This window comes from Ylistrum balloti, unplaced genomic scaffold, assembly GCF_031769215.1.
Source record: "Ylistrum balloti isolate Yb309-2 unplaced genomic scaffold, AGI_CSIRO_Ybal_v1 Utg371806, whole genome shotgun sequence".
In the NCBI taxonomy this organism is placed as follows: Eukaryota; Metazoa; Mollusca; class Bivalvia; order Pectinida; family Pectinidae; genus Ylistrum; species Ylistrum balloti.
The window spans coordinates 75530-103075 of record NW_026782901.1 but is presented as its reverse complement, the minus strand read 5'-3'; the positions used below and the strand labels follow the sequence as shown (position 1 = coordinate 103075).

Genomic DNA, 27546 nt, shown 5'->3' with positions numbered 1-27546 from the left:
AACTAAATCAATTATGAAGTTGTTCTGACTTTTTATTATTCAATTAGTTAATGACTAATGAACAGTTAACGTCAACGAACAGGTGATTATCACGTGACTCATGGAATTCTGTAGGGATATTCCGAGCAAACATCCAGTGGTTCTCTCGGAGGACATCGATACATTCTATTGATAATGTCTTCGTCCCTTCTACTCATAGTTGGTACTCTTCCTATTACATTGAGGTACTTCTGTTTGTTCGTCTCCGGTATCGGCACTAATGTGTATCCGCCATTCTTACTGAAAAACTGTACCATACAAAAGCGATTATCATTAAAGAAAAGTACTAGTAATTAGAAAAAAAGAGTGGAGCACCTGTTAATGAAAAAAAAATGCATCACACTGTTGTGAGGTTTCAGACCGGAATTATTGAAATAAAAATAAAGAGGAAAAAATTTCTCAATAATTCGATATGGTAAGCGAATGGATGGTAAATTACGAAAAAAGTCAAAGATTTTTATATAAACTCTGTACTTAAGATAGATTTCTTTATGAACATGTAACTGTCACATTCTGCAAACCATTGGCAGTGAGTAGTACTATTTCCTTTTATCAATACCTGAACACACATACCTTATTGCCATAATGCATCACACTTAGGTAGTCGTATTTTATCGATCTAGAATCGATAACATCATGACCATATTTATGGAAAGCATAATACCACTGGGGTTGAATGTTGCCTCGTCTAACCTCTACGTAATAATCCCGGTCAGGTCGTGATTGTTCGTGGTACAGTCCAAGGGCGTGCAAAAACTCGTGCATAATGATTCTATGCTGCAAGGTGAAATATCACACCAGGGTCTAACTAAATATGTTATCTTGGTTCAGTTATAAAGTTATGTTCTATTACATACATTAAATACTTTTATGATATATAACATAAAATTTATCACGTAATGTTCTCAAGTAATAGTTATGATGTCATGATTATCACATATGATATATAAAGATGTGTACTTCAATGTCATAAACAGGGGGTATGTGATGAACACATTGAAATGTAGATTACTCATGTTACGTTATCTCATGACAACATGCTCCTTTGATTTCTAACAACAAACTCTTTGCGCATGCATTTTTTTTCTTAAATTAATTAAAAGAATTTTTTTCCACAAGCTTTGATTGGAGAGATAATAATTGAATAGATAGAAACATGTCTTAGGAATGCAATGCTCAAGCACTAACGCTAATAAACGCTAATAGCACATTAGCCAGTTGTTTTTTTACCTTGTCCGCATTTGGGAACGTGGCATTACTTTCTTGGCGTGACCAAGATTTTAATGGCAGGTGTCGTCGACGAAGCAGAATACTGTTACTCTTCCTGAACACCTGGTCCTATTTTCCTTGTATTTGTTTAGGGGCCTCCGTATTATTTTTTTCTTTTATTCAAATTTGATTGAATTTGGGTTTAATTTGTGCCTCTATTGACATGTTGTTTGAAATCTTTAAAGTACACAATTTATTCTTAGTGTAGATCAGCATAGAAATGTAGTTGAAGACAACAAAAACACTTCTACACTGTGTAATAGTTTCATTGGGAATTACTTTTCTCTTATTGAACATACGGGAGCTTGAGTAGAAATATTAACCACGTTGACGTCAATATATGAAAAGATTACAGTAGTAACATGACGACTTACGATTCTACATCCTAGAGCTAAACTCAATATCTGCCCGAAAGTGCCGTCCGGGTGTCTTAGCACACCTACATAGGAAGCACACCTGTCAATAAACCAAACACATCATATACTTGTAGATATTCTTATACATACGTTTACCTATCTTAAACTAATATATCTGAAGGTATAGATGGCACATTTTATTAACAAAGACACAAAAGATTATCGCCTTCTTAAGGAGTATTGACGACAGCCTATAAAATTGTGAAATGATTTGAAATAAAATAAACTTGTTTAGGTAATGATATCCAGCAACAAAACCATAAGCAACACTAAATCATCTTTCTCGAAAGTGTAAAATAGAAATAGTTACCCTAAATTATCTGTTATACGGACATGTGGTACATAGGGATTTGCTTTCCCCAGAATCCGGAAACAAATACAGGTCCTCTCGGAAATTTCATTAAAAACTGCAGCTATACTTTGTTTGTCCCGCTGACCTGATAAATCAAAATATGTTTATGGTCAAAACTATATACTGTACATATGTACTGGCATATATGGTATGTAATATGCTTGTGTCTGGAGCCTTTGTCGTACTTCAGGAATATTGTAAATTGAAACTAGATAAAACAAGCTTATTCATAAAATGTTTTCGAACGAAAAAAGGCCGTGCAAATGAGATAAAAAAAATCAGGATATTTGACGGTTTTCCGTAATCAAAAAATGAACGAACAAGCTTTATTAAATGTTTTTATATCGCAACGAATTCGTGACATTTCGGTGATTACATTGGCAATTTGCACTGACGGATACAGTGCTTGAGATGGTAACAATATAGCAGAACACCAAAGTTGAAAGAAGAGATGGTGTTACAGTAAAAACATGTTACATTGGGGGTTGTCCATATATACATTTAAGCTTTGAATATTTAGGAAAATCGGGTTTTCTTTTATACCAGCTTGAAACTAAGAATATTCCTATCAAAGCTTATAATTTATTGCTTGGATAAGTTTCAAAACCAAAAATAACACATAAATTTGGTAATTTGATGAGTATTTATACCTAATCACTACGCAAAAGAGCCCCCGTAACATGATATGACGTCATTGACAGCTAGTTCGTATCACTTTCAGGCTTTAAACATTCGTTAATGAGTGGGCCTGTCACATTTCAATCGGAATATGCTTCCTGTCAGATAGTTGATGGTGGGGCTACAAATTAATATGTGACAGATTGTTTGTTAACATCGTTAGTCGAAAACAGTGCTGTTGGGTTATAATCAGTGATAGGTTGAAGAAGAGCAACTTGATTTGCACTCCTCAACGGGGTTCTTTAAATATTTGGAAAATTAATTTCAAATTCGGTATACTTGATAAGGCAGTCTATGAGAATTATATCAGAAAACAAATTGAATTGTCCATGTTTTATTACATCATCCACACCTAAATGCTTCTGATCATTGCTCGAGAACTAGTTTTACTTACTGAAGCCACCGACACCTATCATAACGAAGACTATTCCATTCGGCCAATACTTCTTTGTATCCTTGATGGCAGCTCGTTTACCCCTCCGTGTGCCCCTTTAACAGAAAAAAATATCAACAGATGAAAATATCAGTAATTACGAGCAAACGTAACGACCATATCCAAGATACCTGTCAAATCCCTATAATCCCCAAAGACAGAATCCCGGTCACCATTATATGAATCACATTTATTTTATGAGAGCAATCAAGACCAGAATTCGGAGATACTGACCAGCTGTTAATCAAATGGAGTAATATTCCCCTGTCCAATGTCCGTTAGATGTATTTATTTGGTGTATGTGGTCATGGCGTACCGTACTAAATTTTAATATATGACACTAGATGCAGACTTGTGACAGATGAATTAATCAACAAAATATGACAACATATAAATGGTGAGTGATATTTAAACATAAATATAAGAAGATAATATGTGTAATATTTTTTTGAACGTGACATTGCTGAGATTGCACAAAAGACACACAAGTGAAAAACACCTTTTCATAATTTAGAATGTAATAGGGTAGAGCCAAACATCATACAGCTTCCTTCTAGGGGTCGTCATTGATGCTAAAAGTTTGATGCCTAGGAGGTGATTAAGGAAAATCAAGTGATCAAAAGCAAAGCCAAAATCTAGACAAGCAGGCACAGCAGCCCCACAAGTAGATACATTTCCTAAGTTTCATACATCAGATAATTGTAGAAAATCGTCAAGTACCTGTGTATTGCAGAATACATTTAAACCAGCAAACATGCTTAAGTTATTCATCATTGTTGATATAGTGACGTGCAGATTTTAATTTTGTTATACCTCTCACACTTTGAAGAGTATAAAACATTTTTCAAAAGTCTTTATTTGTTTAATAAATATCATATATATTGTTTCCATGAAAACATGATATTCCCCTACACTACACCCATTCTATACTTTGAAATCTTAAGATTCAATGTAATTTCAAGTCCTAGATGTAATTCATGTCTTGCATGCTTAATATTCTCTCATGTTATACCGCCCTGTTTCAATAGAGCTCCGTGTGGATGTTTATTATGTTTCCTATTTGGATTGATGTCCTCTGCGCATATTCCACCTCTCTAAATCAATATATAATACATAGGAAACCGTCAGCATAATTCTTATTCATACGTCTCTGGAATATCGATGAAATTAAAATGAAATAATGGATGATTCGATTGTCCTCTGAAATATTTACACATTTCGTCGAATCTTTGCGAACTCGTCCAGTGGTATGATCACATCTCCGTCAAATAGGATAGAATTTCCTCCCCGAGCCAGAACAGGTGCACCAAATGGTACTGTTGAGTTGAAGGCTGAGGAATTAAAAACTGTCGATATACAATGATGTAACATTTAGATAGCAAAGGATAACGTAAGAAATTATATAATACAATCCAATGTTTTCAATTCAACGATGGAATAAATTCAATTTGTCTATAGGAACTAGGGCACTTCAGATAAATTTGATAGTCACAAATACGTGTAAGTAAAACAAAAAGCGATAAGGTATTTATACTAAAGTAAGTACCATGAACATGGGGTTTGATGGACCAAAAATAACAAAAAGAAAATGCCCACGGGTATGAGATTCGGGCTAGGTCTCCAATGATAATCGATATGTGTTGGCTTGTTACCTGCTTGGATGAGTTCGTCTATAGGTATGAGACCGGTCCTCAGGTTTGGATGTAGACGATTCCGAGCATGGTTTATCTACAACACAATACAAAGTGAGTTTGGTGGTTATTTCATTTAGAAAGGTGGATATTGTTTACGTCTGTAATCAGAAAAATAGAAATACGCTCCATTTTCTGCATCAACATTTCGTAAAAAGTATGTTTCAATATGTGTTTCATATCTACTTTCATTACTTCATTCTTTTTCGCTGTTTGATGAAGTTGTTCAAGCATTGAACTGTCATGACTTGACTTTTATGATCGTACTGAACGACAAAAGCTTTGCAGGCAAACATCGCATTGTGATGTCACTTCTATAAGTCTTGATAACAGGGTTCTCTCTCTCTCTCTCTCTCTCTCTCTCTCTCTATATATATATATATATATATATTCGATTCTTTTGGGGTTTACATCTTAGCTTTGATTCTATCGAACACTAAACATGGACAAAGGATGTTTGTCTATTTTAGCTGAATTGTACAATATACTTCTGTGGTAGAAAGTTTGTTGATCAGGTTTAATTCACAATTACCCTTCACTCTGATGGTAGGCTCAGTGAAACTACTTCATTTTAGTGGTTCTGATGTGTGTTTAGTTCGTTATTACATTCCTTTGTATTGAGAGAACAATCGAAAAGACATGCATCATGCCTTCTCAACCTTAACATTCGCGCGGATGCCGATATCATTATTTTGTCACAGCCCCCTGAAGTTGCTAGAGGACAAAAGTGAGATAAGAAACTTAACCAACCAATGACGACTTACTACTTAGTGAGATTTCACTTAAGTCCAATGTACAAGTGTTTTCCGTACACTGAAGTGACCAAATACTTCGAATTTGACGGACCCTTCCAAAGCCTCTTTGAAGTTTTCTTCTGACTAACAACCAGACATTTTCAATGCCTGGTCTCTGGGCTGGTTAACTAATTACTTATTGTATAATCCCAACTATCCTGGGTATGACGTACACGTGGACGGGTGTATTGTCGTCTTGTAATGTCTAATTTCCCGAAGGAGATGAAGAAATTACACTGGCCTTAGATCGTTTGCCATCCAGAATATCCTGATACTTTACGTCATTAATGCTGTCGTTTATTGCTGTGATAACACCATGCCAGATTATTCATCCCTATATCAAAACGGTTAACAACGACGCGGTGATACTAAATCTGGTCTCCATCCTTTCCACAACAGTATACCAAACTTTTGTTTACGAGTTACCTCCCTTACTACCATTTTCCTTTCTGTAACGTGCCTGTTATAGCCATGTTTATGGAGAACTGTGAGGTACATGAAACAACCAGTTGCTCTCTGTTTTCATTTAACTTGTTAGTAATATTCCCTAACTATTCTTAGTATTTTTTCCCTAAAATTTTCACCTTCTGTCGTCCAAGTTTGTCACTGTGATTTTCAACCGGTATATATAGATTATTTTTCTTCAGCATCAACGTTTTTCAGAATAATATGATCTTTTACAGTTGATTTTGGTGCATCTGTATATCTGATACATAGTGTATATTTTCTCCGCGTAATTTCCAAAAAAAAATCTTTTGTGTCATATTGCATACCTTTTCGCTCTATCTTATCCATGTTGTAAACAAATATCATGTGATAGATAAAACATCACATTACGCTAGTATCTTAACATCAAAATTGAAATACCAATGACTCTTGTAATGACACAGACCAACACGTCAGCTGGGTGCTGAAAGGTAAATAAGCAGCCACCTTGTTCTAATACATTCAACAATACACTCTACATTGTGTCATCTGAATATTGATTGTTTATATATTTACAGGTAAATACTTCTTGTCAGAGCCGATCTTAAATTTGTTATACACCTTACAAGTTAATATCATATTTACATACTCAGTAACTCAGTGTATGAGAGGTTACATACATCATCAGTAAAAGGTAGTAGGAAATCCAGTAATCTTACCCGCCGTAGACGTAGGAGAAGTGATCGTCCCTCCAAACTCCCGCTCGCGATCTCCTTTAGGATAAAAGGTATCAAGGGATTGTTTGTTTGACTATGAGAAATTTGACATGCTACATTAGAAATGAAGAGTAGAATCCCCAGGGCAAGCATCGTCATTTTTCGTGAACCTAACTTTCTACTTTGTAGGTCAAAGTAAGAAACCCTTGTCTTTAATCATTTCTAACACCGTGAGTGAACTGAACCCTCAGCAACACAGTGAACTATAGCCAGCCTAATTAACAGGCGTAAAATTCGCACATGTAATATAGGCCTTTGGTTAACGCAAGTAAATTATTTTGCACGTGACGAGTTTGTTCATTCAAATGTGTCACTTGTTTTTGATATTGTGACATCGGTGTCACTTCGAAATTAGAAATGCTGTCTGATAAAGTGAATATTGCTTTATGATTGATGTCCTTATAGGTAAAGGCTTTAAAACTAATTTTTTCATAAAATGTGTCATTTGATATTTTGCATAATTGCGCTTATGAGAAAGAGCAACGATACATTCTGATCAAAATCTATACTTAAATCGGGCCGTGGTTTACTACTCATTACTTAAGAACCTTTGGTTTGATGACTACAGAAAGTACAGACAAATACTACCGTTATACAACCACGAGCAAGACATACTAATATAATACAAATTGTTAACAATGGTAGAAAAATATGAATGTTATAAATGATATGCTATGTGTTTGCCTAATGTAGATTATTGTCGTTACATCTTGTTGGATGGCATTTCTTTCCGCTTTGGTATTGTTAACAAATCATGTTTTGTCAGGTTACCTTTGTCATTCTATGATATACTGTGTTACACAAAATGTTGTACTAACCATAATCAGCGCTGTCAGTTCCATTGTTACGGACGGTTAGTACGTTAGTGTTGATGTACACGTGCAGTCAGGATTCTTTGCATGTGAGATTATAGGTATATTATATCTAAAATCCACTGTAGATATATCATGTCAGTTTGATGTCTCTCCAACAATTGCGCTCGTTTGTACTCCGTTGATATGTTGTGCCATTCCTCGCAATGCACTTGTTGATACAGAATCTTTGTTTCAAGAAGAAGTTATATTTCACCTGAAGGGATGCAAAATTGACCATTTTCAGTCTTGCTGCTCGCTAGTGAAAAATGTCAGTTTCCGTCCCCCAACAAGATTAAATATTAATGTTATACATCAAGATACCGGGGATATTTTATTTATCTTATTTCTCACATTTGTCGCTCTGTCTGATCTAGGTGCTCGTTAGGAGTCAATACGTTACACCAAAGTTTCCTGCCAGAGCTATCTTCTTTAATATTATTAATTTTCGTGAGGAATTTATTTTCGCTGAATTCGTTGTTACTCTAAATCATCAGCAAGACTTGACTACGAAATCAAGCACCAACGTAAATGCGGTTTTTTTTTTTTTTTTTTTTGGAAAACCAGGAAATCTGAACTCCGCAAAAAATATGATTTTACAATATACAAGGGTTGTTGTTCTTTACTTAAGTCAGCTAGGCATTTTGGAAAAATAGATATTTTTATAGCAAACACTGCGATCTGATCGGTTAGAACCAAGTAAAAATATCAAAACTTTTCCGTAAAGTGAAAATATCTTCACTGTAAAACGTTTTATTTCGATACGAAAAATATAGTACAAGTCGTCTGACAAACACATGTAAAATTGTTGAGTGATAGCAAGATAGTAAAATTATAATATCAATTTCCTTCGTGTATTTTCATTTGAAGGGCAGAGCAAAAAGTATCCTTATTAACACTGATATATATATTTATGTGCGTGATGATTTGTGTGTGTTGGTTTGTTTGTGTGTGTATTTCATAGATTATTCAAAACATGTGTAAACAGATATGATGATTTCCATTTTCATAAAATATATTCATGTGGGTGATGTTTTCCTGTGGGACATTGTCCTGAAATCAAGGTTTCTTTTGTTCCAGGTGAAATGATTAATCTTTAACTGAAGGTTACATTATCATCATCAACTGAAATTCTGTAGTGAAGTGGCATTGTCGACCACGAACGCTCATATTGGCTTGATTATAATGTACGAAAAGAAATTCAATACGTTAAGATATGGTGTACAGAAATTTACCGATTTCATGAAATAGATATTAATTTATTTAGATTAAATCGTTTATAAAGAAATCCTTTTGGGTGACATACACATCGGATATTTTATTGATTATAGAAGGTAGGGAAGCGTTTCTTGTATTCTCAATGACACTGTGTGGTGTGTCGTAGGGGATATCTATAGGAAAGGGTGATAACATTGAAATACTGTTAAATGGAGAATGTAATGTGAGTAAAATTAATTTCCATTTGACTTTGTCCTTAAGGTATTGTTACACGCTTTTGATTAAATCTGTTAAATGGTGGTAATGAATAGGGATTTTACAATAGAAACATTCAAGTCTTTGTACCATTATAGTCCAACGTACGCGGTTTATCATAAACTGATACATTTGCTAAAGGTACAGAGCGGTTTCAGACGAAAAGATAGAATCATCTAGAGGTGACGATACAACCTTATGCGGAGATGGGTCACAAGTTTTAAGACATTTGTTGAGGTTCTAGTAGAAAAGAAGGAACTCTCTAGAGGTGTCACTACAACCTGTATTCAGAGATGGGTCACAAGTTTTAAGACATTTGTTGAGGTTTTAGTATGAAAGGAGGAACTCTCTAGAGGTGTCACTACAACCTGTATTCAGAGATGGAGTACGTGTTTTAAGACATTTGTTGAGGTTTTAGTAGAAAAGAAGGAACTCTCTGTAGGTGTCACTAAAACCTGTATTCAGAGATGGGTTACATGTTTTCAGATATTTGTCAAGGAAAAGCACTAGTATCAAAGACACCAACCAGTTATGAACGAATTTCAATTTCATTAGGAAAAAACGAACTGAAGACATCATGCATGAAGACAAATGAGCGATATCGGTCTTTGGATGGTATCAATAAAATGTATCGTCATGGATATTTTTCTTCAAACATGTCGACTTCTAGATTTCCAGCTATTCTTCCAAAAACTCTTTCAACCAGGAAAGGACCTCTTGTTTTGTATGCGGATACATTGTGTACATATAGGCACAATAATCACAAATACACAACGATTACAAAGCTCACATCTTCTACAGATAAATGTTCAAATTACAGACAACATTTTGATCTCTGCTTTCTCCCAGAGATAAAGGACGACGAAAAGTTACACAAGTGAGTCTCTTACACGGATATTGTTACTGTAGCTGTACAGATTTTCTTCAGTGTTGTGTGATTTACTATTCCAGTATTCATAATTGGATTGGACAAATTGAACAATGATTTGAAGGAAGAGGAAAACGAACAACAGATATTGTGATAACTTCGATATGGCTTATTTTTATAGATGAGAATGTCGTTCATAGTTACATACATGATAACATCCACTTATTAAACACACGGTGTATTGTTAATATTAAAGTAGTTTTATGACATTATTGTTAGGTTTTACTGATGTAGCACGTAGAGGTAATGTAAACGCTGTGTTATGTCTTTAAATGTGATTAAGTAATTAGCATAACATATATTGTTGACACATTCTATATTTACTACGTGCCAGGAGGCATACTCTACATAACAGGTCCCTTACATAGTATTACACTGTAGTAAATAAAGTAAAAGTAGATAAAGTATAACATAACAAATCTGTCCCTACAATGGTAACGCTTCAACTCTGTACATTACCTGTCAGTGTGGTAACTATTACCCCTAATTAGTTTTCCAATAACATATTTGTTTCCCAGGGAAACTGACGTGGAATTGAAATGTTTTATCATTAAGTCCTCTTCTTTTTGGTGGTTACACATTTTTGAGGGAAGGTATACACCGTTCAAAGTTTTCATTTATTTTCGAAGAAGACAGATAATATGGTAACGTACATATCCTACCTCTTATTAATGTTGTAATTGAAATTGTATCCAAAGAATCTTGGTCGCTTCCTTTCGTTTTCTCTGCTTTTAACTTATGAATCTTATATTCTTTAAAATGACACGAAGACGCATACGTTTTACTCAAAATATGTTGGCACCAGTGAACGATTTTGTATTTTCGTGACACAATAAGTAACGGAAGAGAACATTTTCAGCATTTGTTTTGTATTACAATTAATAAAGACTCCTGTACACTTTCTGAAATCAAGGGTTTGTGTGTCATTTTTAACGTGTAATGAGAGTCATATTATCACGGACGTTACCATATTGTAATAAAATACGTATCTGTACATCTGTGCCAAACACAGATCAAAAGAGGTCATTAAAGTGTGGTACACTTGTTATCTATAAATCGTAGTGCACTCATCTTCAGCACTAAAGCGTGTTTATTCGTTTTCATGAAAGCGTGATGCACATATCATTATTAAACGTCTCTTTTGCCAGTTGGAAAATACACATTTATGTGTATTGAAAGGGTTTTAACGAAAAGAATGAAAGGAATTTAAGCGAAACAAATCTTTCTGAAAGTAAAAAGGAACGATTTTGCCACTTTAGATAATCAAATGCATTTGAATTCAAAACACAATATCAACACTACGTAAACCCATCCTTCCCAAACTACAAAAATTGACAATTAAGGGATTTTAAGATGATGACACTAGTAGGCTAAACAAGTACAAACTGGAAGAGATTTCTTCATGACTGCGTTGCACAATTCCTGTTGTTGCTGCAACCCATTTACTACGTTTGGTGACACAGCATTTGTATCTTATCAAGGTGACGACAATTTTTACTTTGATGCTAAATATGTTTTGTAGTCAACATGAGGACGAAACATGGAATCATTACTTTGGCGTTTCATTAAATTATATCAACATGAAGATTCTAATTATATATATTACAAAATATTAATACTTGTCTTGTCATCGCTGTAAGCCAATTGCCATTGTTTTGCCAGTGAAAGAAAAAGATATGACATTTGAAAAAAAGGTACACCAGGTTATATGTAAATCAACAATATGGACATCATCTTCTAGGTTTAATTGTCCTTATTGTGTATTAATAATTGGTTAACTCAAATGACGTAGTTAGTACATTGTAACATCATACTAAGTAACCTCGGTACATAGTATCGTCTGATTGAATTATCATATTGTTTTCGTTATTGTCGTTTAACCAATTTAATGATATCTTAGATAATGTTATAGCTTGGCACTCTCAAATTTAACGAAGCTGAAGACCAAATTACTCTCTCAATTTCCACACAAAATTTAGAGTAATTAGAACTTGATAAAGCATGACAGTATGTAATTTCATTTTGATTCGATATCATAGTTCTGGACACGACTTGAGCAGGCAGATCTAATAAACCGTTTGAAGTCTCCTCCGAGTCTTGGGATGTCCATTACAACCATTATTGCGGCAATAGAACACATAATGGCCGCTCCGATATAACCGATGCTCTGCGCAGACGCACGATCATCTGGGGTACTCACTAACTTCCTCTTCCATGATGACAGACCTTTCTTGCTCACTGTAAGTGTCTGTTTAATTTCGTTTATTTTTGATTCGAGTTGTTTTGGTGTAATCGTAGTGTTTGTTACGTCACCACATGGACAGTAGCACGTAGGTGGCGAATATGTAGACTCATAAACAGATGACGTAGAACACATGCCTGAAAAGTATGGTATACCTGACTGAAATGCATAATAATGATTTATAAAAATTATTTCAAAGGAAGCCACGAAATTCTTGTCTCCATTTAGAATAAAAAAATGATTCTCGTTTATGCTATAAATGCAAAATATTAAAAGAAAAATTATCTAAATAACGTTCAACACCCACACTTCGCACAGGGCTGTATGACATCAATGTATTTCAATTGTTATTCAACTTATTTTGTAGTCAACGATATTTTCATGATGCAGAGCATGGGCATCATAATACCAAAATGTATGTATTTGATAACATAAACCAGGAATCAAATAAAATCTTGACAATATTGTAATATTCTGACTGAACGTATATCATGTTGAGCACATTAATGCGTTTTCAATGCCTGGTGATTAGAACAGTATAGCTTGACTTCCTGTAGGGGTGTTGTTATGTGATAAAACCACTTAGCTAATTCTTTTTAACCATTTAAACTCAAATTGATTTGGAATAAAACATTTCTTAATGCTTTCAGCTTAAACATTGTAATATTTGCTGGTGTTTCGTGGTTTTTGGGGTTTTTTTCTGGAAGTGTTTTGTACTTGACCAATATATACCTGAGTCAGTACCAGAGGGGGACGTGATGATCCTAACATCAGTGGTCACTAGTTCTGGTGTCACCGAATGTGATGAATCCACGATATCTCGACTTGAAGTCTGAAGCCCAGTTGATTCAAAACCAGAACCTCCCAGCCAGCACGTCGAGGAAGAATCTACAGAGGTGGTCAGCATGATCTCTGACGAGCTTGTCACGTCATTTAGATACTCTGAGCAAACGTCAGAAGGAAGGTAGTTGGCGCTGTTGTTTCCATGGCTATCAAGTTTCAGAAGTCCTGATAAGAGGGTTAATTGATAGATACAATATGCAATAATTGGTCTTTAAACAAAGGGACTTCTGAAAAGTAGTAAATATCAAAACACAAGAATTCATATTTTTACAAGATTGACAAAACCACATATTCCCAGGCAGTTGTAAGTTACAAATACATATAGGCAATGGGGTATCTTAGTCAGCACAATGGTGCTCTCTGTATAAATTAATGTTTCTGTCACAGTTGCAGGCAACTTTGGCAGCAACTTTGGCAGCAGTATTTATTGGAGTATATAGTTTAGTAATTTTGTGTAGGTTTCCTTAAAATACGACGTATATTTCGTCGGTTGTAAGTCAAGGCGACATGCCTTGAATCAATAAGCCATTTATATTATATGTTACCTTTGACATAAAGCATCCCCTTTTGACCACTTTTCCCGCCAATTCCACGAAGCATCATGGAACATTTATGAGCACTAATGTCATGTTTGAATCCTAGACATGAGTCTGTACAGAGGTCGAAACAATCACTGGAATGGGTCTTACTTCTGTATGTTGCCTGGGTAACGTACGTCATATCCGGTACGTTTTGTGTCAGTGTGAAACAAGATTCTACATCTGAAATGACCCATTGTTATCAACATTAAAACATTTTTATGATATGTAGTCATCTTAAGACCGATATAATCTAACAGTTTAATGTCATGAAGATCATTTATTGAATTGATCTCTTCTCTCATTAGCGTCTATGGTATGAATTTTAACAGTAACATAAGGACAATTCTAAGCTCCACATGATAAGTTTGTAAAAATAATTAAGTATAAATTATTTCTACCAGACGAAACCTGATTGATAAAACGATGTTTTACATAAGAATGCATTTTTATATGATTTGATATGGGTTTTTCTGCATATATAAACTTGATGGGTTCCGATGAAATTTTGACTTGATTTGTTTCCAAAAGAGGTTTCTCGAACACAGGATCTTATGTCACATAATGTGCAAGGCTGAAATTTTCAAGATATGTTCACAAGTAGGTCGTTCAGAGCAAAAAAATATAATAAGCTGAGAGAAACGACACGTATCACGTGTTCAGAGCTACTAGCAACACATTGGTGCTTTCCATACCAATGCTTTCTGCCTGACATAGAAACTGTTTTGATTCCCGGCATGCCGCTGTAGTGTACTGGGTATAACGGGTGTCCAGAAGGAAACAGCCTGGTCCTGTATCTTCTCGCACTGGGCCGTAGTCTTCCTCTGACGTGAAAACGTCACATCCGGCCCATCGCAGAGAACTTTCAGCGTCGTGATGTAGGCCAATCCACATTGTCGGTCTATATGGAGAATATATATACAATAGTAGATTTAAAATAATTCTGTTATAGAATTTCAATACCTATTTTATCTATAAGCAATATTCTTTAGTTGCTTTGTTTAAAAAAAGTACGACATTGGCTAATGTGTCTTTAAAACAATTATTACAATTAGCATTATAAGAATCTTTAATACAATAGACTGTTTAATTCTTGATAAACTCTTCGTTCTACCTAGAAAATAATTTTGTCGTACATACTCGACAGTCAGTCCCACTGCTATCATTGACATACTAGTGGCGAACAAGGCAGTCAAGTACTGATGTTGATACGATCCATTGATTCTAACTAAGGTCCTATTGGTCTCTCGACAAACTGCGTGCGCACCTGCCCAATCTAGTTTGCTCATGTGGAATTCAAATTCACACCAATCCAAATCTAAAAAGGGAGAACAAACACATATATTACGACAATAAGTACAAAGACATTTGTCGTACGTTTGAGGCTATATTGGACAAAATAATCACATGACAGGTATACACAAGCGTCAAAAGCAACATGTTTTGACAACAGAATATAAAAAATGAAGGAGGCAAACGTTTATCGATGTTTATGATGTTATCTACCATGGTACTGTATTTTAGTGTGAACTTATACATAGCTGAGTTCTATTGAACAAATATTACAATATGTGAATTATCCGAATCAACAATTCAATTATGTGTCCGTGAATTCAATTAAAAGGTGCGCGAGAAAATGTTTCTTCATATGGCACCCTATGATATCAGGCTGGGTTAGCACAAGGAAACTGCCTTGGTAGGTTATTTTGGAATGTACCAGATATTTTTAGAATTGGGATAATCAATGTGGGGACAGTGATCGAGTTGGAGAGATGTTGTCTATGTTGTGAGCGGTGAAGGTTGTTATGTGCCCTTTATCAGTAAGACAAGTTAGATGTTTATTTTTGACACTGATCCAAGCCTAGTCACAATAGTATGACTGCGACACTCTTACAACTGCGTCAGTGATAGGGGTCATTTTACATATCAGTGATGATAAGTCACCGTCAACATCACTCTGTATCATCAGTCACGATCGGTATGGCAATCAGGGATCAAAGTAAGGGAGACATTACCGCTGTTTCGGATACCACAAGTTCCTGTATTACATTTGGCACTTGGAGACGTTTAACAACCATTCATAGAATAAAAAGCTTCCTAATGGTGGACACAGTTAATATACTTATCATTGATAAGATTATTATAAAAAAAAACTACTCACAGTTTTACTTTATCATGCTAGACCTGCTAAGATTTGGTAGATCCTAAATAGTTTATAGATTGTACTCTGAAATCCCATCAAAATCACGTGTCTTTATAGTGTTATAATGGGGTATTTTTCCTTACCGTGAGTACCGGAAGTAAATAAACTGCAAAACACGCCCCATAACACAGCGTAGACAATTCGTCGTGTGACGTTTCCCAACATCTACAATAGAAAAATAAAGCCCGCATAGCCATGCTCCTCATTGGGAAACAATAAATAAAACGATTAAAGCGATATTATATTTCGAAATTGAAAAATATTTGACTAAAGTATACCAATGATGAGGAGCAAGCAGTAATGGACACCAGTAATGGACACTGTACTGTATGTCATATGTCTTGGTGGTATCTATATTTTACATCAATTAAACTCTTTATTTATTGCTAAGCATTAATGTAGACTGTGACATTCACTCTCTATTGTTATATAGATACTCTCATTGTTATATAGATATTATCTATTGTTATATATAGATATTCTCCGTGTTATATATATACTCTCTATTGTTATATAGATATTCTCTATTGTTATATATATACTCTCATTGTTATATAGATATTCTCTATTGTTATATAGATACTCTCTATTGTTTTATAGATGTTCTCTAGTCAACACTGACGTTATGTTAGTTCTAATACAGTTGAGTAGTCTCCATTTTTTCACATTAATGATGAAGTTATTTTGAAAACAACAAAATATTACTGCATAGTCAATGTAAGATATTGCAGACGGCAGGCATATTCGTAATTACTTCATTTCTAGGAATCGATTTTATCTTACACAATGCTATAAAAGCCTTTGCATATTTTCCTTGTCACGAATTCATGGATTATTCATTTGTGTAATATCGTCGCGTGGTTAAGATAAAAGCAGACTTCAGTTCTTCGAGATAACGTTCTGATGACCCAATATGAGTTGTCTGTGATATACATATTTAACACATCAAATAGCTTTCTACTGCTGCAATATATAGGACATCCAACATTAGATAGAGTCTGACAATAATTGTAGTTAACGAATCACTGATATAAATAGGTATTACTCAATACATTCTATTTACAAAAAGTATCATTAAATGAAATCTCCACATGAAGCTATTCTGTAGCCGCTTAGTTCTGACGTCACCATGAGAGTAAAAATAGAACAAATGTGATTGAATTAGTAAAGCTTGTTTATGTTTGTTGGCTTTATCGCCCCATGAACAGCCAATTTAAAGCGGGTAATTTTGTAGTAGCTAGTTGTTAGCTCACTGAACAATATATGGGAGGCCCACTTGTTTTAATCAGAAATAATGTAATTGCTTGTGATTAAATCGGATAGCGTGAATTATCCCAGGTAGAGAGTCAGCAGCACTATTAAGGAAAATGGGTCATAAACTATAGTGTTCATTTGGAACAAAAAATACTTTTAAACATCATGTCCTGCTATCATTATGCAATGCAAAATATCACATAAATCCTGTCTCCGATAGACATCACTAGGCACGCTCAGCCGATGTATATCGGTCAATATCACGGATGCAGCCTTGATTGGATGATGAAATCAAACACAAAACTAATTAAGTGATGGACTTGTATCGAAAGCATAAATCTGCTGTTCGCTAAATGTTTGGAATTAGACGTATGTAAAAAATTAAAACAAAGATTAACATCAGTATGATGTTTCTATGTCCTGGTCGGTCGCGTGTAGAAGGTTGGTATTAATGGTTAATGGTTTATTAATGGGCGACTCTGCTGCATGAAACAAAATGCAGTTTAATATCTGAGTACCAAAGTCTTTACAATTAACACACAACTTGTTGTCGAATCTCATCAACTGCGCCGGCAATCAGTTATTTCCTAAACAATCACTCAGGACAAGTTATTTCCCTAACAACCACTAAGGACAAGTTATTTCCCTAACAACCGCTAAGGACAGGTTATTTCCCTAACAACCACTAAGGACAAGTTATTTCCCTAACAACCACAAAGGACAAAGTTATTTCCCTAACAACCGCAAAGTACAAGTTATTTCCCTAACAACCACTAAGGACAGGTTATTTCCCTAACAACCACTAAGGACAGGTTATTTCCCTAACATCCACTAAGAACAAGTTATTTCCCTAACATCCACTAAGGACAAGTTATTTCCCTAACATCCACTAAATCATAGCATTACATCAAGGCATTCTTTGTTACGATGGTTTTTGATTGCTAATGCTTTAGAACTGGTCTTTGAAATCTGAGACAGGTGCTTTTACGTATAGAAATCCCCTAAATCCTTATCCACTAATTTTTGAAACGATGCAGTAACTAGCTGTAGAATAAAGTAATAAACGATTCATTTATTATTTGAAATGTTTTTTATAATTCGATTTCTGAGGGGGGGGAGGGAATAATCGTCACAATACGTTGTCTAAATTATTTACAAGCATAATGTTTCGACAGTAATTTGAAATGTTTGTATGAGACTTTGTGCTTGTGAAACAAAGTGACGTTGTACCCTATGGCGTGTATATATCTATTTGTCTACAATGCTAGTTATCATAACAAGTGTTTCATATCTGGGGAAATACTTTTGAAAACTGAGGGTTTTATCAGCCATGTCTATGAGGTTGTTTTACGGTGACCTAATATGCCATTAAAACAGGAAATCATGTTTAACAATTGATTTTTCACCTATTTAGTTTTTTGGTTTCGGATTTGTGTGTTTGTTGCTTCCCTCAGTGGTTTGTGTATTGATCTACTAGAAAATATTTCAAGACTAAAAGAGTTTCTACAAAAAGTGCCAACACATAAGACCGAAATAGAAATATACCGGTATAGATGACCTCCCCCCCCCAAAAAAAAAAAAAAAAAAAAACCACAGGCAGCATCAGCAAGAGAGGACACACTAAACAAGGGGGCTAAAACAAGATCTTCCTTGTGGCAGACATTCTATCATTAAGATTGAGGGAAGAATAAGTTAACAAAGAGACTACATCTATATTCAAGCCAAACCATGAAATCTTTTGATGTGATCAAAGTAAAATTTCCATATACGGAACGAGAATACATATAGAAATAAAGGCATAATTCAAAACAAAGAATATTTATTACATCACTAACGATGGAACCCTATTTCTGGTGTATCAAGCAGTGCTAATTACTAATTTCACTGTTTCAAAACCAAACCTGTTAATGTTCTTCTATTACGCGGAACCTGTACACGTTTTGTACTGACAGCTTTCCAAATTAATAATAGTTGTACTTGAATCATGCTAAGAATAATTCAAGTTGTCTGTGCTTTAAAAGAAACTAGTAGGGTATATACCACATTGGTTAACCTTGTAGTTTACAAGTTACTAACAGAGTAGTACCATTACAATAGTGATTAGTTGCTATGTGACGTGCACTTACCATACGAAGAACATAAGGGCACATTTCTCTCTTGATATTCATGGAAAATAAAATGGTGTCGTTTGACAATACCTTTTCCTGTAAACGTCGTTTTCTGCTGATAGCTATGTATGGCTATTAGGAGAACAGCATCTCTAGTCCTGTCAGTGAGATGTCCACATATAGTTACGAATTAGCACTATATCTAAACCGAGCTGTAAGTTTCCATCTTTTGCTGCCAATGAAACGCCAAGAATATTCCAATCTGAGCGAACTGTACCTCCACATTCCCATCAGTAACAAGGAATTGTGAATCTGATTTAATCGCAGTAAGGTGTTGATTGGTCAATATCGAGCACATGCACAGGTGAACCTACCATACAGGTGAATGAATACATAGACATACTGTCAGATATAGAACAATGATGTAACTGTCATACAGTATATATGTATAGCTTATGTTTTAACATTGAACATGAACATTTTGATATAGGATTTTTATTCTAGGTACATTCTTGTTATTTCATTGTACTATATGTATACCCTCTGAATTCTACTGTACAATGTATTTCTCGCTGTATACCATCTACATGTTAGCGAAGATATGTAAATGTTCAGATCGTTGAAAATTGTTCTAATGCAGAGAATAAATCAATAGGTTTATTTCGGCAAATTCGTTGATCACTATCTTACTATCACAGGATGAAAATAACATACTTAGATGTGTTTCATAAAAGTATTCAAAACTATTCCATGGGCGAATTCACTTGATGCAGATCGAGTATGTGATGAATATCCAATAAACACTTAAAAAGAAATGTATGTTCTTGGGAAAATATGGCTAAGATTTCTGTTTGGTATAGACGAGTAGTGCAACTTCTTTTTTCTTTTTCTTTTTTTAAACATATGTTAGTCATTCGATTGATGTTATTTTTTTTCTCATTATTATTTGTATATTTATAAAAACAAAGAACAAAACCGAATAAAATAGAATAAAACCAGAATATGGAAAATATATCAAATAAATAGTCACAGCACAGGTCGTCAATCATTGGAAAAGATATTGTGATCGCATTGACATAGACTCGACGATGTAGAGCTTGATAAGTAAAATATACATGTAACTTTACTGCACCGTTGCATCTGTGTTTTTCAAACAACACTTCAAACTTGATTTCTATAAAAACGTGTTGTTTGACGTAATTTTATTGTCATATTACTTATTATGTGTACAGAGTCCTATCAATGCTTCTGACATATGGTCAATGGACCTTATAAGTAACTAGTTTTAGTCAAAATGAATGCTACAATTTATTTGAAATATTTTGACTTATGGGCGAACTACACACACAAGCTGATCCACTTGCCGATGTGTGCTGCCAATATGATGCATTGATGTTTTCTTCTGTTAGCATAACGTTTCTATAAACCTGATAATTTAGTTTTGTTAATTACTCATTCACTTATAATCATAATGTCTCTGTGCTATGCTTTGTCTACGTTAGTGTGACCCTTCCATACCAGTCGATTTATCACTCGAGTAACACACATTACTTCCTGTAATCAACATTACCAATGATAGTAGTTTTCGCAATCTACTTGATTTTCGTGCAAGATGCCGTCAACTAACGAACAAACTCATAACACAGACTTTCAACAGATTGATGAGAATTATTGGCAAATTTTACGATCGTCATAGTGATTCCATTGAGAAATATTCTATTTCTTTGTGCGATATAAAGCTGGAGTTTGATGCTCCTTAGTTTGCATGTTGGTTTCGTTTTTGTATACCTTGTCCTCACCTGAATAATGATCATTTTCATATGTTTGTATTTTCTTGTTTTTATGATGACAGCAAACATAATATGATTGTTTTCTTCTGACCAAATACACCATGTCCCTTTCTAAATTCTTGTTAAATTTATGATTACTAGGAAGAAAATATAATTCTTGAAAATGTGTTACCCGTTATCAACGTAACCTTTCGATAATAGAGCCGTTAGGCATTATATCGGTGTGATATCTGGTGGCAGTTTCACATGAAATAGTAAACGTTCACTGAGAAGGTTAATGTCGCTTTCTAGTAATACATGATAACTTTAATTGCTTTCAGAATATATTTTTGCCCAACATCAGACAGATAGCCTTTTAATGTGACAATTACAGGAAAGTGTGATATTTGAAGGTATGTTTCCAGAGGGTGATTTCGTTATTTGAATGCAAATAACATTTAAAATGATAAGGCGTTTCTCTTTGTACAATTTAGCGTTGGTAGTTATTTATACAGCAGAATTCCATTTTAAAGTGCATGTTTCAACTTCAGACTGACAAGGTTTACAACATCGGTAGATATAGTGATCCAGATTTAGCTTATTGCCGTGGTAAGACAGGTTACGCATAGAAAACAGCTGAAAAAAGCACCAGAAATAAATGTGATGTAAGTTTATTTAACTTTAGAATGTAAAAGCAATGTATATGTGACAGAAAAAGACCAGACCAAAAGGCAACCTTCAAACAATTCGCTTTCACTTCCGCATGAAAGGATTTCTGTGTTTTGTTGTCTTTTCCGTCCATGTTGACAACGCAATGGAATCTCGTTTTCAAAGGTCTTCATGATTGTTTGATACCACGCTAAGTAGAAAATTTGGAATGAGGAATTTGTCAATTTAGAACTGATTAGTGAGCACCTACAGGGTTCACCTGTAGTTGACCTATAGATATTAGACAAATCTGGACCAAGTGACACTATTATGACTTTGAATTAATTGATTTTACATGTCAGTAGTCTGTACTAACAGCAAGCATCAAATTTAAAGTTACCAATTTGGCAAAATTAGACATTGTGATATTTCAGTGTACGTGGAGCCGTTGCGATTAATATGATTATGGACTTAATTATAAAGAGAATACAGAAGATATTTATGCTGAACCTGTATTCAAACACGGAATAATGTATGGGCCTGTGGGAGTCCGTATATTGGTGTTTTTGTAAACAAGATAATGAAGGATTTCGATGAATTGAGGACGAATTATAACATGTCCTTGAACAACTAAACGTTAACATGTTATTGATATGCGTAAGTGCTTTTTATGTAAAAATCAATTCTGCATTAACCGAGTGTGCTTTTATAACCACTCCAAAATCGTAAAGCCAATTTGCCGATTTCTATGGCTGTCATAAAATGTCCATATTTAGGGTACGTGCGATAAAAACAGCTACATGATAACTTCAGTCATAGATGTTGAATAGTTGGGTTAATTGAGGATGAAGCTTTAGGGATAATGACGAAGACAACCGATGTAAACCATTTACAGAGCATGAAGGAAAAAAGAGCCTTGAAAAGTAACAATAATAATGATAACATGCTGGATACTACATGTACCATTATATAACAGAAAGACAGATATGACAGTACGTACATGATTATCAAATGCATGTGAAAGATTTACAAATAAAAATAAATAATTTAAGATTTTTTCTCATGCTCATTTATCACATGGTATAACAGGTATACATTTTTGTATCTCTATTGTTTAAAACATAACCTGTTTCATTTTTCTTTTATCACAGTTATATACTTCTCATCTATTATCGCATCTTGATAATCTTAAATGGATATCCTCATAAAATGTAGGTGGAAACAAAAGATATATTGTACTAATAAAAATAGTTACCCAATACACCGAAAATATGATGTACATATTGACATTCATTTTTTCTGGGATTTGTTTACGGAATATGTAACCAGAATATGACGTATTCATGGAACATTTCTAATTGTTATTAAAATCAGCTTATCTCGTACTTAGATAAAATCAAGGCTGGAATTGTCATTGGAGTCATTAGTGTATCTAATTAAATTTTATCATGTATTTTATCCGAGAGTTTACCAAAATTTATTAACAGAAAAATCTAAAGATGCACAAAAACATACCTGAGAACGTAACATTACTTATTTGGATTTATCAACATTTACATGGCGGTTGTCGTCGTTAAAAAGAATATGCAAGAACACCTGGTCTTATTTTCCTTTTACTTTTTCATGAGGCTTCACGTAAATCTCTCTATTGTTTATAGTTTGCCCTAGTTTTATTGAACATGAATTTGCATTATAATGAAGTTGGCATGTTGATATTTTCTTTTGTTCCGTGTTTCTTGTCTGAAAATGATAACATTAACTGTCTTTAAATAAAACTTTTAATTTGGATTTAGGTACGTTCTGATAAATATACATGCATTGTTTTTTCATCTACCACTGACCTGAGCGTACAGTAAACAATTGATACCTCTGTCTATACATTATACGCTGCTGGGTACCGTTTGAAACCTCTCTTTTGTTGTCTCATAGGTCCTTTCTTCCAATAATGCTGATATACTTATTTTGTATTGAAATTACATTTGAGAATTTAAAAAGTCGACTTTCTTGGACAGAAGTAAATGACAAAAAGCAGATAAGATATTTTATTAATTAAGTCAGTTCATTGTTGATAAGCAGTTACTTGGTCTAGTTATAAATAGATCTGGACAACTCTCTTGAAGATAATACAAACACAGGAAATATTTTCCTTTCTTAATGAGAGTTGAATTCAGCATTTCAGAAAGATTATATCCAAAATCTGAGTCATAAACATAATTACCACAAAGATGATACAGTTAAACGAAGCACTAGACATGACTAAATCAACATGCCTAGACGATATAATTCACTGCACTAATCGTTGCTGTATTTTTTTTTTAATTTTGATACATTCTTGCTATTTAAACAGCAATATTACTTAAGTAAAAAGCACAATTATTTCAATGAAGATAAAATATTTTAGTGACAAGGGCTATGAAATAATTGAGACTCAACGTCAAATGTATCAGTTATGTAATAAGTGGGGAATATACTGTAAATTATTACCGGATACTTATACGTTAGCCGTTTGGGTTTTTTAACAGGTGAGGTGGAAGGAATGATATTCTGTATAATGGTGTAAGGTCATCCAGGAAAAAGTCAGTAGATTATCTATAAGCAGAACATTGTTTGAATAACAACGTGTATATAAAAATGACCAATCGTAATGTAATGACTGTTATACTTCGTTCCTTATGTTCACGTATCTGTTGAGTTATAGTTGCTATAAAAATACATTCTAAAAAAATTCAAATCAACACTATTGTCTTTATTTGTACATTTCTTATCCGTGTAATCGTGTGAACTATTAGATTTCAAAGTCTTTGTTTTTTCAGTAGGGGGTGAGAGAATTATATATCAATTCGGTGAGCTATCTTGTACTAACACTTGATAAAAAGGAATACATGACAAGTAAGAGGTTAGATAAACACTCCAATGAAAGAACCCTTGGCCTATCTTGATCTAAATAAATGTACTTACATGTATCTAGGAAACACACAAATGCGTGACCTAGAGAGGACGAAGGTCCTGGTGGTAAATTCAAATTATTGACTTCAAATCACGTGACTGCCACGTCTTCATAATGAAAAATAGACTTTAAAGGGCATCAAATGTATATTAATTACAGCCATTGAAAACATCGTAATAAAATAAATATTGCCAGATTTGACTATGAAGGTTAAGTTTCAGTTGTAATAAGTTATGAAGTGGTGTGTTAAAGTCTGTGAGTATACCATGTAAGTTAAAAATACATAGTAATATCATTTTGTTTCATTTGTACAGTGAAGTAAGTTTCAGGATTCCCTCCTACCATTAAGACATAATTACTTAAATTAATATAATCTAGATTTTATTTCCAACATTTCAAAATAATATGGGCTTATATTATACAAAAATTAAAGTATTTTCGTTTTCAATATTGCTACAAAACTGCTAGTTGTGTCTCAGAGATAGAAATGTGACTCCATTTATTTCTTTCTTTGCGAACATTTTCTGGATCTACTATTATATGAAATGAGCCCTTCTTATCTGTTTGCTTTTCTTTTTTCAAGTTTATCAGTGGATTCGATGTACGATCGCTGTTTGCTGCCATGTTTGATAACTTACTATTCTAACTTCAAACTGCATTACCATGACTCTAAGTAACAATCAGGGATGAAGTCCCGTACTTTATCATGCCATATTGTTAATTTATTATTAATCAAGTTAACGAAATAAATTAAGAAATCGACAACGACAGCAACAGCTATACGAAAAAGGTCTCTATTTTACCGCTTCGCCACTTGATTTTCTGAATTCAATCTTGTTTGATATCAAACCATTAAGAAAACGAAACACGAAACAAACCTCTCTGATAAACTCCATCAACGTTGAAAATTTCTTTTCTAGATATAAACCGTATTTTTTTAATGATTTACTGCATCAGAATATGAAAAGATAAAAAGGTCACATATTCAATGTTTGACTTTGATAGAAGGATCTTTATCATCAGATTTCATAAATGCTCACCGTATTTGAGAACACAACACCATTGTTCTGGTTTGTACTGGTGAACTGCATGCGTTTTGATAACGGTGTTCCACCGAAGTGCTGTACTAACATATTGCGTCCTTCAATGATTTCCTGATACGGAATCTTTTGCAAAGGTCATGTGCTGACACTAAGTGTTTTACAAACGTTCTAAACTAACGCTGACTTCTACCGACTACTGGCGAACAGTATCAAGGTTCTGTCATACACGTACCGACGCAATGGACAACACATAGGCACCAAACCAAAAACATTTTTTGTGTTATAAAATTGTTGAATCATCAAATCAAAAGTATGGTTGATACTTAATTAAATTTAAATTGAAAGTCCTGTTTTAAGTCATATAGAGTGCAATTATAACGTTCAAACTTCAACAAACGAATGTCCTATACTAACGCATAATGTACAGTAGTAATGTTGACTTATTGGCAGAGGTACATTACGAGCGATACTAATATTATCTATTGATACATAACCTACCGTAAATATTATGCTTTGATAAATGACCTAGATATGTTGTATACTGACTCATATTTTGAAAACATTGATAATAAGAATAGAGTTTTGCATTTAATAGGTCAGTCACTGACGAACATTCTGATGATAACGTTATGCAGTAGGAATGACGTTTGAGAACTATTATCTGGTCACGACGAGATAATCTTGTAATTTTTCTGCAATCAATATTCTGCAAGGTGCGACATGAAAACATTTTAAAGATCCTTGAAGTATAAATGTACAAATGGCATGCGGATAAAAGATGAAAAAACCCTGTTGAACAGACTAGTCTCGTGATGTTAAGTGAACTTTAAGTAACATTATCATAAATGCACATACATTTTGCAAATGATAGAATTTTGATCTATTTTTGCAGTTAATGATCCCGAAAAGAGGAGGGGAATATCAGTTCACGATGACAATTTTGACATTATTCCACAGTGAAATGTACCCTCATGGTAACAAATCCTAGATAGTTAGCTCATTCTATGGGCGAATGAAATGACATGAAAACCCCGAGACCAGAAAAGAGGAGGGGAGGCTTGATGATATTACCGAGGAAAGGGAAGATAACGATTCGTTGTTCAATTGATAAACACATGTTACTGTTTTGCTATGGTTTCAATATTGAAAGAATTGTAATTTTCAGTATTTTTTTTTCAAGAAAATAAGACCCATTTATTGAGCTGTTCTATTGTAAGTGCTCCACGCTATCGGTGTTTTCTTAATAACCCAAAATCCCTTTTTACCGATGTATCTAACTAGAGAAACTGTATCGCTTACTGTTCATTAGGAGTTTTCAAAATTCAATACTATTGAAGTGTTCATATGAACATACGATAGAGCAATGACTGAGCTGCGGACATTGTCGTGGACATTTTTGTGACCTGAACCTTGTACCTACATAATTGTAAGTTAAAATGGTCATTGAACTGGAAAATGAACGCCGTGTACCCTCGTATCGTAAACCCACTGCAATAAAGATAATATAAGTTTTTTTTATTAAACGAATCATTTAAGGTAATGGGGACAAATTAAAATTACAAAACACTGATCATCAATATTTAAACAACTACCAATTTTAATTTTATATATCAATACTTTAATATTAAAGCATCACTGACAAGCCCAACAAGTACGAAACAGTCTTCGTAACTGGACATAACTTTTATCTATTACTAAAATCGTATTGAAAGGTGTAAATCACTCGTTTGTCTTTTGCACAATCCTCATTAATTATTTTGTGTAGATTTCGGGTGGTTGTTAAAT

General features: G+C 34.0%; 2 protein-coding genes across 2 annotated transcripts; both read right to left on the bottom strand.

Moving 5' to 3' along the window:
• Positions 1–98: 98 nt before the first annotated feature.
• Positions 99–6973, bottom strand: LOC132563638 (zinc metalloproteinase nas-15-like). The gene is made up of 8 exons (XM_060228379.1): positions 6818–6973; positions 4840–4915; positions 4401–4533; positions 3149–3243; positions 2035–2161; positions 1683–1764; positions 613–816; positions 99–287 (listed from the first exon to the last, which is right to left on the bottom strand). The coding sequence occupies exons 1-8, from the start codon at positions 6971–6973 to the stop codon at positions 99–101; spliced, it is 1062 nt and encodes a 353-aa protein (XP_060084362.1).
• Positions 6974–12143: 5170 nt separating this feature from the next.
• LOC132563637 (uncharacterized) lies at positions 12144–25851 on the bottom strand. Its single transcript, XM_060228378.1, has 7 exons — positions 25759–25851; positions 16076–16157; positions 14930–15107; positions 14485–14690; positions 13757–13972; positions 13101–13376; positions 12144–12505 (listed from the first exon to the last, which is right to left on the bottom strand). Exons 1-7 carry the CDS (start codon positions 25849–25851, stop codon positions 12144–12146), a joined length of 1413 nt encoding a protein of 470 aa, XP_060084361.1.
• Positions 25852–27546: the final 1695 nt, after the last annotated feature.